Below are 13,085 nucleotides of genomic sequence, written 5' to 3' on the forward strand. Positions count from 1 at the left end.
GTATCCTCGGCATGCAGGGAAGAGATGTCTAGCAGGCTGCTATTCAGGCAAGTGTGGAAGTGGTTTGTGCTGGCAAATGGTAGAGTATTTCATTTGGCTTTACCTCCTGACATTAGTGTCACTGCATGATGCCTTACACCCTCCCTGTGTGCATGCTAATGAATGTTGCTTTCACTGACTAGAAGTTGATTGCAGTACCACTCAAGTCTTCACTTGCATGGTGGTGACAGGCTGACCACTACTCCCTCACCCCACTCATTCCCATTCTCCCCCACACTGGCCTTCCAGTGTCCAACAAGATACTTTAGTTCTGGTTATACTTGTATTCAGCAGAGCCAAGCTGTCCCATCTACGACTATTTGTCTGCCTTGCATCTGATTCAGTGACAGATTAGGATTCAGCTCCTCTTCAACCCTTAATGGAAAAAGTTGATACTGAAGAATGACTATATTATTTCACCATGTTCTATATGTTTACTGGTACAGCATTTCCTCAGTCTCAGATTTACAGTGCAGCCTCTCTAATGAGCTATTGTTTGACTTGCATATTTACTTCCCAGAAATACTTGCTGTTACTTTGACTGATTTTACTTCACATTCTTACCATGCTGTCTTCTCATCAGTATACTGTGGCTCTTGTGGTACCTTCCCACATTCTTACCATGCTGTCTTCTCATCAGTATGCTGTGGCTCTTGTAGTACCTTCCCACATGCTTACCATGCTGTCTTCTCATCAGTATGCTGTGGCTGTGGCTCTTGTAGTACCTTTCCACATTCGTAACATGCTGTCTTCTCATCAGTATGCTGTGGCTCTTGTAGTACCTTTCCACATTCGTAACATGCTGTCTTCTCATCAGTATGCTGTGGCTCTTGTAGTACCTTCCCACATGCTTACCATGCTGTCTTCTCATCAGTATGCTGTGGCTGTGGCTCTTGTAGTACCTTTCCACATTCGTAACATGCTGTCTTCTCATCAGTATGCTGTGGCTCTTGTAGTACCTTTCCACATTCGTAACATGCTGTCTTCTCATCAGTATGCTGTGGCTCTTGTAGTACCTTTCCACATTCGTACCATGCTGTCTTCTCATCAGTATGCTGTGGCTGTGGCTCTTGTAGTACCTGTCCACATTCGTAACATGCTGTCTTCTCATCAGTATGCTGTGGCTCTTGTGTAGTACCTTTCCACATTCATAACATGCTGTCTTCTCATCAGTATGCTGTGGCTCTTGTAGTACCTTCCACATTCTTATCATGCTGTCTTCTCATCAGTATGCTTTGGCTACCTTCCACATTCTGTATGTCTACCCTTCTGAACTTCAACGCTAACTTTAATGAACATGACTTCTTTCTCTGGTTTAACTATGAGCCAAACATTCGAATAAGAGTCTCCAAGACTAACCCCCATCTGTGTACTGCTCTATTTAATTTAAACCCCTGCTAAGAAATAGAGGAGTACTAGGGAGCTCCATCATATTTTTAAAGCTGTTGCACAGCTGCTCAAGTTAACATATGGTGTCTCCAGGTTTCCTGTCATTAGTACCCGCTTTCTTTGCTATCCCAAAGATGCCTTCTGTGGGTTTCTTACCCTGCTCTTCCACCTGAAAAAGGGCCTGTACGTAACCTGTCTGAATGCTGTGGTATCTTTCTCAGCCTTTATTATGAAGCACTGTGCCTTGTCTGACTATTTTTTCTGAAATGATTTTATATGAAGAAAGTTAGTTTTCTCCATGCCTTGAACTTGATGCATTGCATTTCAGTGATAGCATTTTTGGTTCTTTGGTATTGTCAGGAAAATGACTGCTAACCATTTCTTTTGGGGAACTACGCCAAACGTGATATAAAATGCTCTATGTTCACTTCTAATTGCTATAAGTTATAGGTAACAAGCTTTGTCCCACTAAAGATAATATTTTGATATTTAAGCTAAATGCACTGGTTAGCATCTACTAATATTCTATTCTACATACATCTTGTTTCTGGTATTCTTTATTTGCTAAGCTGTAGTAGTGTCTTCTTGAGTGGGTCTTGGCTCATACAAAGTGTTTGCAAATTATTTGCCCAGTAAAGTGCTACTAATATTCAGTTAGCAGCTGGAAGACCTTTGATGCTGTAATGGTTCTGAGCATGTTAAAAATTATTCTGGCTTATATGTTAAATTAACTTTCTTCTTAATCTTTTTTTTCTAGATTGATCAAATTTTAATACATCAGCAAGTTGAATTGGTGGAAGGTGAGTAATGAAACTACAATTATATATTGAACTCACCTGGCTTTGCTGGTCAGGTGACCAAAAATCTACATCTTAAGAATTAAAATTTGCTTTTTAAGAAATGTCATTTACTGAGAAAAAAATTAATTAAGACAGACAGTTATTTTCAGATTTCAGACAGTGATTTAAGAGCATATTTATAATGACTTGAACTCTCATTATTACCAGGATGGTGGCAGCCATCTTGTGGTATAATGAAAATATCTCCAAACTGTAACATCTCCCTATTAACATAGTCAAGCTTGTAATGACAAATTGTCATGCATTTATTTTCTAGAAGGCTGGAAGTCATGTCAGAAGCAAAGAGCATCTGATAGTTATTGGCCAGGCATGCATGTATTCTTACAAGTCACATAGGAGTCCTAGAGTGACCTGCAGACAGCCAGCAACACCCAGAGAGCTTGCAAAGTGAAGGTGGAAGTGGAAGCAGGTTACCAGGTTTCTCTCATGTCAGTCATGCATGTATTCTCAGTTAAAGGCAAGTCCCTGGTCCTCCTTAACTGCATGTCTTTGGAAAGTGGGAGGAGAACTGAGCACCCAGGGGAAACCCACACAGAAGGAGGACATGCAGACTCAATACTGAAGGTAGCCCAACTGAAAACCAAACTGAAGGACCTCTTGATGTGATATAACAATGCTACCAGATATGCACTGTCATCCCTTATGTGACTTTGTCTTCGTTTAAAGTCAATGAAATAACTATTTTGCTTCAATTGGAGTCCTCCCTTAAATATTTAGTGCCATTTATTGCATATCTGATATCCAATACAAATTTTTAATACAATATCATAATTTCTAGTAAAGATTCTGCTGGATTAATTATAAATTAAAATGTATTTGCCATCCTTTACTTTTTTATTTTTATTGCATTTGGGCCCCTTCCTTGTGCTTGCTGACAGTGAGTCCCTGCACTACACTCAAACACTACTGTACTGATCATTCGGGTGTAGGGTTTTCCTGCACGTGCTGTGCTAAGTACCTGCAGAAAGGCATGCAGTGGGTTGAAATCACTAACTTCCGTGGGTGTTGTGCTCACAATCAGTCCTGCTCCCCATAGAGACACCTGTTCTAAGGTCCTCAGTCTTCACTCAAACCATCAAGCCTTGCACCTATTGATCCATGTATTCTTTCCCTCTCCTGACATTGGAAGGTGACAAGATGGAGAAGAAAAGTTATCCAGTTGGGGATGGGTGAATGTTTTAATGCTTTACAATCCCTCTGGCTATTGGACTGCAAGTGTCCCGCAATATCTCAGAGCTGAAGCCACACTTAATCCCCATTTGGACTGCAGGTACCCATCTGCAGACTTGTTGCTCCTCAGTCCCCTGGACAGTAGAATGTGAAGCCTTCAATCAAATGGTCCTTTGGGATATTACCCAGGCATACAAACCTTGGTCAATGACTGCCATTTCTCCCAGGCTTGATCATGGACAGTAATCTTGAGTGCAGAATCTAGTCTACAGATAATACCTTTTTAATAGTGCAGTGGGCAGGAGTGGGGACTAAGTATGGTAGAATTCTTAGCAGCCCTTTTAACTTGAATAATGCATTTTCCTCTGGACAATTACATTTTGGGTGGATTATGTCTGTACTCCTTGTTTTTTATTGCTTTGCTGAATTGAAACAACCATCTGGTTTTCCTTGGACAATAGGTTCATACTAGGCTATCTGCCCTAGGGCATTTATAAGCCTAGCCAGAATGTGTTTGGCTTTCGCCACCCATTTTAAATTTATTTTGCTATGCCCTTTTTCGAGATTAGTATACTGTGCCTCTGTCTAACAGTGACACAGAAGTGATACCCAGGGTAAACCTATGATCTCCCATCCACTCATCAAGATTCCTCTTGAAGAGAGTCAATGAGGGGCTCTGCCTAACCTTGACTGTGATTTTATTCCAGAGTGAAGGGAGCCTCTGGGTTATGAATCTGTCCCTCCAGCATATCCTATTTATTTCAGTACTGAGGTTCAAGTCTCTCGAGCGCGTAGCTCGATGGGATTTGGATTTTCTGAGGTGCAGCATGTCCATTAATTCCGGGTTGGACATGGCTTTATACGTCAGGCACAGATCACCTCTGAACAGGCGGTATGCCACTGAGTAGAGCTGGAGTTTCTTTAACCAGGCAGCATATGGCATCTGTTTGAGCCCTTTGATCCTCTTGGTGAGGTACTTTTGGGGTCTTTCCAGTTGCTGTAGGTGTCTGGTAAGGTACATCCCAAAAGGGGCATTGTACTCAATTATGGGCCTGATGAGGGATGAGTAAAGAGACATGATGACCTCCCCTGATCTAGATGTGAATCCCTTCATGATTAGGTGGGCTATATAAAATGTTTTTCTAACCACTTTGGCCACGTGGTTGTCAAATGAGAGATTGCTATCAACTTGGGTCCCCAGGTCCCTAATTACTTCTTCTGTACTTAATGGATTACCACCTATGTGGTAATTTGTGGGCACTTTGTTTTGCCAAAGGGATGACTATACACTTTTTGGCATTTATCTTGAGGCCATGGCTCTGGCACCAGTTGTCTGTTTCTATGAGGCCATTTTGGAGGATGCTTGTGTCGGCTGGAGAGTCGATTATGGCACCCAGTTTGCAGTCATCTGCGAACTTGGTCAGCCACAGTCCTTCCATGTTGGCCTGTACCTCCGAGAAATATATACCGAACAAGAGAGGTCCCAGGACTGAGCCTTGTGGGACACCACTTGTAACTGGTTTGGAGTCTAACATAGCTCCAGCAATTCTAACCATGTGGGTTCTGTCCTTGAGCCAGTTTGTAATCCATCTAGTGACATAGGGGTTTATATTTAAGCTGGTGAGCTTATCTATAATGCCCGAGTGGGGTATTGTATCGAAGGCTTTTGCGAGGTCCAGGTAGGCTGTGTGGACCACCTTCCCCTCGTCAATGAAAACAACAATGAAAATCAGACACTAGCTGACAAAATAAGAAACATATTCGGCGAGCTATGCACAAAAACTGGGTATGCTTTAATCTTAAATTACCACCAGGTGGTGGCTTGGTGAGGCTAGTAGCCATCCTTCTGCTGCTGATCTACATCACTGCCACTTCTCTGGGGGATTATGGCAGTATGGAACCAAATCAGCCCTGCCCTCCCTCCCCACTAGCTCTGTCAGATGCCTGAACTATAAATTAGACCTCAATCTCCTGGGCCAGAAAGTGCTTTTTTCCTGTATACCACCCTGAGCTGGCTTCATTATGGACTGATTTTTGAATTTTCTTATATACTTTTACTGCATTTTATTTTGCAATTGTACATAGTTTGCAACATTTGTTTTGTAGAACATAGGTTCATACTAGGCTATCTGCCCTGGGGCAATTATAAGCCTAGCCCGATTCTGTATGGCTTACGCCACCCCTTGATTTGAGTATACTGTGCCCTTTTTAAGGTTTAGTTTACTGTGGCTCTGTCTAATAGTGACACGGGAGTAATCCCTGGGACAAACCTACGATCCCCCATCCACCTATCGAGATTCTTCTTGAAGAGATTCAGTGAGGTGCTCTGCCTCACATGAACTGGAATTCTATTCCAGAGTGAAGGGAGCCTCTGGTTTATGAACCTGTCCCTCCAGCAAGTTCTATTTATTTCTGTGCTGAGGTTCAAGTCCCTCGAGCGTGTGGCTCTAAGGGATTTAGATTTACTGAGGTGGAGCATGTTGTCCATTAAGTCTGGATTTGACATAGCTTTATATGTCAGGCATAGATCGCCTCAAAGTAAGCGGTATGCAACTGAGTAGAGCTGGAGTTTTTTTAACCGAGCAGCATATGGCATCTGTTTGAGACCCTTGATCCTCTTGGTGAGATACCTTTGGGGTCTTTCTAATTGCTGCAGGTGTCAGGCAAGGTACATCCCAAAAGGGGCATTGTATTCTATGATGGGCCTGATGAGGGATGAATAAAGGGGCACGATTACCTCTCTTGATCTAGATGTGAAACCCTTCGTGATGAGGTGGGCTATGTAGAAGGTCTTTCTAACCACTTTGGCAATGTGGTTTTCAAAGGAGAGATTGCTATCAACTTGGGTCCCTAGGTCCCTAATAGCTTTCTCTGTACTTAATGGGTTTCCGCCTATGTGGTAATTTGTGGGCACATTGTTTTTGCCAAAGGGTATGACTACATTTTTTGGCATTTAGCTTTAAACCATGGCACTGGCACCAGTTATCTGTCTCTGTGAGACCTTTTTGAAGGATGTTTGTGTCAGCTGGAGAGTTGATTATGGCGCCCAGTTTGCAGTCGTCTGCGAACTTGGTGAGCCATAGTCCTCCCACGTTTGCCTGTACCTCGGAAAAGTATATACCGAACAAGAGTGGTCCCAGGACAGAACCCTGTGGGACGCCACTTGTGACCGGTTTCGAGTCTGACATGGCTCCAGCAACTCTCACTCTGTGGGTTCTGTCATTGAGCCAGTTTGCGACCCATCTTGTGACATAGGGGTTTATATTTAAGCTGGATAGCTTATCTATGATGCCCGAGTGGGGTATTGTGTAAAATGCCTTTGCAAGGTCCAGATAGGCTGTGTGGACTACCTTCCCTTCATCTATGGCTTTGGTGACTGTTTCGAAGAAGTCAACCAGGTTCAAAAGGCAGGATCTGCCCTTGACAAAGCCAAACTGGGTAGGATCTAGTGTCTGTAGGTCCCCAGTGTCTTTGTTTATGAGCTCCATGATGATCCTCTCCATAGCCTTGCAGACTAAGCTAGTCAGGCTTATGGGGCAATAGTTTCCAGGGTCCATAGAGGCTCCACCTTTGTGGAGTGGGACCACTGTTGCTATATGCCATTCTGTGGGCACATATCCTGTAGTGAGGCTGAGATTGTATAGCTGTTTTATTTGAGGGATTAGTTCCTCTTGGAGTTCATGTAGGATGCAACCTGGGACGCCATCTGGTCCCATGGAAGCAGTGATGTCCTTCAAGGATGCATCTGCAGTCATATGGGTTGTCCTGCTTCAGGCAGCCCTTCGGTCGGCCAGATTCCAAAGTCTGGGTCTGGCCTTGGCTGATGTCGCACTTTCCCCGACGTCAGAGCTTCTGGGGTATAAAGGCATCAGCCGACGCCATTTTCCCCAGTCTTTCTTGCCGCGCGGTGCCCGAAGCAGAAGCTGTTTGCAAGTGCCGGTCGGTCAGATCCAGGGATTTCAGCTACCAAAGACTTCAAAAAAAGCTAAGTACCCTGTTGGGGACTCTTTCTTGCCTTAGCCGATGTCAGACAAAGTAAATAATTGTTTAACTTGTTGGAAACAAATACCTCATAAGGATTTCCATTCTTACTGCCTTCCTTGCTTAGGCCCAGACCACGACGTATCACCTTGTTTAGCCTGTGCCTCCTTCAACCGACGGACTCTTAGACGTCGGTCGGAGTTTGCAGAAGAATTTTTTGGAACTGATTTTGCATATAAAATGCCGTTGGAGACTCCGACTACGCATATGGCCAAAAAACGCAAGGAAAAGGACCGACACTCGCGGCCCGCGGTTTCGGCTGAAACCACAGCTAGGCCTACCGCGAGTGTCTCGGTTTCGGCTGAAACAGAGTCCTCAGTTCTTCCTACGACCGAAACCATACCTCCGACAACCAAGGCTAGAGAGGCCCCGGCTGAGTCGGCTACAGATATCCCTACCGAAGCTAGTGCTCAAGAATTGTCCGACACCATTCCTTTGGACATTTCTACTCCTGCACGTGGGGCAGCTAGGCCCCCAGCTTCTGTGTCTATTAAGGCCTTCTCCAGGGCTAAAGCTGCCAAACTTTCAAAAGCTTTGCCTGCCAAATCTACTTCTCAGAGGCCTTCCTCTAGTTCTCAGATTCTCAGTCTTGCTGAGGACCTTATATCTTTAATTAGGGGTTCCCAACCTCACCCAGACAGGGCCTTCCAACCTCCACCAGACAAAAGGCCCAGGACTGATCCCTCTGAACCTCTCTCCTCTGATTACTCCACGGATGGATCTGATTTGTCAGACCAACAGGAAGGGGCCTACTCGCCTTATGAGGATTCAGATGCAGAAGATTCTATTCCTTCGGCCTCCCCACCTGAAGAATTTTCCTTTGGGGAAACTTTGCACTCCATGAGGGAGCACTTTCAATGGCAGGGTCAGGATTTTTCTGATTCTAGAAAAAGATTAAGGACTTTTCTGCATTTGCCCCAGCATAGGCCCTTAGCCATACCACCTGTTCTAACTGTAATTGATGATGTGTATAATGATGTCAAGTTCTGCCCCTGATTCTCTTCCCCCGGCCCCTGCCAAACCTGACAGATATTACAGGGTCTCGGATTCTCACTTCCACCTCTATAAAGCCCATGCTGCAGACCCAGAAACTATTTCTCAGGGCCCAAAAGGGGTTGCAGCTGCTACTGCCAAAAATCCCCTACCCTCTGAAAGAGAGTCTAGAGCATTAGAGAGATGGGGTAAAAAAGTTTATACATCTGCTACTCTTTCTGCCAGGGCATTAAACTGTCAATTTCATATGATACAGTACCAAGAATTTTTGTTAGATCAGCTGAATAAGACGCTTTCTTCTCCTGAACCTTTAGACCGTAAATCCCTTCAGGATTTGGTACACAACTCTCAGCAGGTCAGTAATCATTTCTTAAAATGTGGCTATGATGCACTGGAGGCTTCATTTAGATCAGCTTTGACTGGGGCAGTAATTCGTAGGCATGCCTGGATAAAAGAGCAATCCTTGCCAGACCATGTCAAGGCTAAACTCCTTGATGCTCCAATGGAGAAACAAAACTTATTTGGCTCCCCTGCACAGGAGATTCTAAAGAAAGTGGAAGAAAAAGCAAAATGTGCAAACAGTAAAGGAATTTCTGCAGGTCCAACCTCCGAGGTTCAGCAGGAACTGGCCTATAAAGAATTGGTCCTTTCCCGACACCTCCAGAGCACAGAGGGGCAGGAGTAGACGCCCTAGAGGCAGAGGTCAATCAAAGGGTGCCTACAGGGGCCGTCATTGGCAGCCTGCCAACCAGAGGAGTAGTGCCACAGCTGCAACTACAACCACTACCACAGGACAGACACAATGACTTGACTCTGATTCCGCCTACCAGGGATCAACTGGAAGCTCCCTTGGGCAGAAAGCTGGCTTTATTCTCGAACAACTGGCATTGCATTACAAAGGACACATGGACATTGCAAACAATAGACAAAGGATACAGGTTTCACTTCCACACTTTACCAAAAAGAAGTGGAATGCCAAACCTTCCACCAAACCAGAAGGCAGAGGCTTTAAGATAAATCAACAATTTACGTCAGATGAAAGCGATAGAAAGGGTACCATCTATGGACAAGGCCAAGGATTTTACTCCAGACTATTCCTTGTACCAAGAAAAGAAAACCAATGGAGGCCTATTCTCGACTTGTCTGCACTGAACACATATCTCATTGTGCCAAAATTCAAAATGCTGACCCTACAGCAACTTCTTCCCATGTTGGGCAAGGAGTCTTGGCTGGTGACTCTAGATCTCAAGGAGGCATACCTGCACATCCCTATCCAGCCAGATTGCAGAAGACACCTCAGATTTCTTGCAGGATCAGAGCATTATCAATTCTCAGCATTGCCCTTTGGCTTATCTACAGCTTTCCTATGAGGGGTGGCTACCAAGGACATTTTAGAAGCTGCTACTTGGAGCTCCGTGCATACATTTGCCAAGCATTATAATCTACCTTTATACTCCAGATCCCGAGCAGGGTTTGCAACTGCAGTTCTGCAGGGGATCCTAACTACACCATCCTTCTCTTAGTACCTCCTCCCCCAGTTTGGCTATGGTAGTCTACCCATATGTTATGACTGCAGATGCATCCTTGAAGGACATAGTACAGTTTTGTACCTACCATAAATGTAGATGTCCGATAGGTATGCATCTGCAGTCAGGATTACCCACCCTCCTTCCCCTCTGTGGTATTCCTAGGGTGCTTACCCCTCTTTCAGCTAGCTGGGGGAATCTATTATGGTGTATTTGTTTGTTTGTATATATGTATATATATTTTGCTACTGTTTGGAACTTTTCAGCATTTATCCAAATTTAGCCTTCCTAGAGGGCACCTGGCATCTGGGGCAAGAATGGCGTTGGCTGATGCCTTTATACCCCAGAAGCTCTGACGTCGGGGAAAGTGCGACATCAGCCGAGGCCAGACCCAGACTTTGGAATCCGGCCGACCGAAGGGCTGCCTGAGGCAGGACAACCCATATGTTATGACTGCAGATGCATACCTATCGGACATCTACATTTATGGTAGGTACAAAACTGTACTTTTTTTGCTTTGGAGAGGGCAGCCTTCACCTGAGCATCAGAGGCAGCCCTCTGCCGGGATAGATACTTGCTCTTTTGGGGGGGAGGGGGTGGAGAAGTTTGCACTGAACCTGTCTGCCTGGATATTGGCGATGTCTGTGGGTTCAGTGTATTTTTTGTCATTTAGAATCAACTCAGAACAAGTCTGGGAGTTGCATCCCAAGTTTCTAACATAACTGAAAAAAGCCTTATGATTGTCTTTGGTGTCCTGTGCAATTTTTCTCTCGAAGCTGGCCTTGGTGGATTTTATGAGGGATTGTAATTTGTTGCTAGTACTGATCAGAGATGCCTTCCCTATTAGGGATTTTGCTCTATCATGTAGTAGCTTCCTCCTTCTGTTGTACAATTTATTTATGGCAGGGGTCCACCAGACTGGACGCCTGCCTTTGGATGATTGGGTCTTGGTTTTGTTTGGGATAGCATGATCCATGCATTCCTGGAGATGTCCGTAGAATGGGTTTATATAGGATTCTGCAGTTTGGGCCATAGTTTCCACTGGCCCTGGGGCCTTGAAGGATTCCACTTTGGTTTTGAGAAATGAGAAGTTCGCTTTTGAGAAGTTTTTCACTGTGGTTTTCTGGGCTGGGGGTGGGGTCGGGATGTGGACATCCAGTGAAATTAATTTATGGTCTGATCTTACCAATGAGGGATATACTTCTGGTGTGGAGCATAGAGTCCCCATGTTGGTAATGATCAGGTCTAGTATGTTGTCCCCTCTTGTGGGAGTGGTGACTAGTTGTTCCATAGCATTTGAGTTTATAATTTCCAGGAACCTTTAGGCTAAGGTGCTGGGTCTTGAGTAGTGCTAACAGTCAATGTTTGGGTAGTTGAAGTCGCCCAGTATAATGGTGTTAGGAGAGATCTTCATGTTCTCCAATGTTTTCAGGAAAGCCGAGTGGGATTCCTGACTTTGAGATGGTGGTCTGTAGGATGCTATAAACTGAAAAGCAGTCTTGCCCACTGTTAGTTGCACATGGATGGTCTCCGATACTTTGTGCAATGCCACTAATCTGGAGGTGTGGATATCCTTGATAAATATGGAAACTCCCCCTCCTTTTGTGGTTCGGTCCGGGTTTTGGGGCCGAAAAGCATGATATGAGGTATAGCCTGGTAGTGCTGGGGTGCTCTCTGGAGCCTTGAACCAGGTTTCTGTCACTGCACAGATATCGATGTTCTCCATACTGAGGAGAGCTTCGAGTGCGTGCATCTTGAGGTTAAGACTTCTGGCGTTAAGCAGAATTACCCTTAGTTTCTTGTTCCTTGTGCTGTCTATGGGGGTGGGTTTGACTTTTGAGCCTTGCCTAAAAAAGGCACTATGGGGGTGGAAAGAGCCTTTGCCAATATCTGAAAGCCCAGTGGTGACAGGTGCAAGCCGCCCTAGCGAGCAACGTGGCTTGTCGAGCATGTCATCCCAGGCTGACAGACACTGGATCCCCTTTGAATGACACCAACATTTTAGCCAATTGTTAAAATCGATCATTTTGTCTTTGTACTGTGGCATCATTCTAGGTGAGGGTAAGATGCTGCTCAAGGTCAGGGTCATACCAGCCTGGGCTACATGATCAGAGAGCTCCTCTATGTCTCTCTTCATGTAGTCCAGGGAGGTACGTCTCAGGTCATTCACACCAGCATGTACAATGACTGAGTCATATTTGTATTTGCTTTGGAGTGACCTGAGTGCTTGCGTTATGTGGCGGATACTAGCACCCGACAGGCAGCTCACCGTGACCTTCTCTTTATTCAGCCTGGTGAGCGGGACGTCAGTGTGTCTGACAGAGTCACCTATTACAAGTGTATCAGGTGTGTTATTCAGCCTTAAGGGCTGTGGCTGCTTGGCACACTGGCTTTGTGGGTTATGTGTTGTGTGTGTTTTGTTTTGAGGTAGCGTTTGCTTGGATGTCTGCTTTGGAGGTCTGTGTTGCTTAGGTAGATTTTTATTTAGAGCCTCCGAGTATGTTTTTGTATATTTATGTGTTTGGTTCGCTGATGTGGTGGGACTATGTGATACTGGAATTGTGTTGTGTAAGGTTACCTTCTCCTCCTGACTGGTTACACCAGTTTTGAGATGAGAGAGCTCAGCCTCCAGTTTGGCTAAATAGTTGCATCTCTCACATATATTTGAACCTGTTTGGAGGAGGAGAGGGTTGTCCGTGTACATGAGACAGTTGTAACATTGCCTCAAAATTCCCAGATTCACCAGCTGGACTGGAGAGGAAACCATTGACTGACCTTTGGACATGCTAGAGTAATATAGGGAAACTGAATTTAAGACGGACCAATAGAGGACAGGGTAATCGTAGAGAGTATAAGAGTAAGTAGTGCTTATGGTTTAATAGTGCTAACTTGTAGGATTACTTAATTGGACCAATAAAGGGCCTTAGAATGAGAATATGGTGTTTAAATTGAGAGATAGAGCAGTTCTAAGGGAAAAAGTGAAGAGCAGACTTTATGGATCCAGGAATAGTTTAAACCCAATTAGGCGGCGCTGCCCGCTGTTGCGCTATGCACAAAACACGCAAAA

At 44.7% G+C, this 13,085-nt stretch overlaps 1 protein-coding gene across 2 annotated transcripts in view; it reads left to right on the plus strand.

Moving 5' to 3' along the window:
• The window catches only part of LOC122806522 (phospholipid scramblase 2-like), a 727,109-nt gene that overhangs the window by 500,969 nt on the left and 213,055 nt on the right, over positions 1-13,085 (plus strand). For both annotated transcript variants that reach the window (XM_044077022.1, XM_044077023.1), the window contains exon 4: positions 2,186-2,228. In XM_044077022.1, coding sequence (XP_043932957.1) covers positions 2,186-2,228 — 43 coding nt within the window. The remainder of the gene's footprint in view (positions 1-2,185; positions 2,229-13,085) is intronic.

Source organism: Protopterus annectens, chromosome 7.part0 (assembly GCF_019279795.1).
Source record: "Protopterus annectens isolate FY-2018-M chromosome 7.part0, PAN1.0, whole genome shotgun sequence".
Classification (NCBI taxonomy): domain Eukaryota; kingdom Metazoa; phylum Chordata; order Ceratodontiformes; family Protopteridae; genus Protopterus; species Protopterus annectens.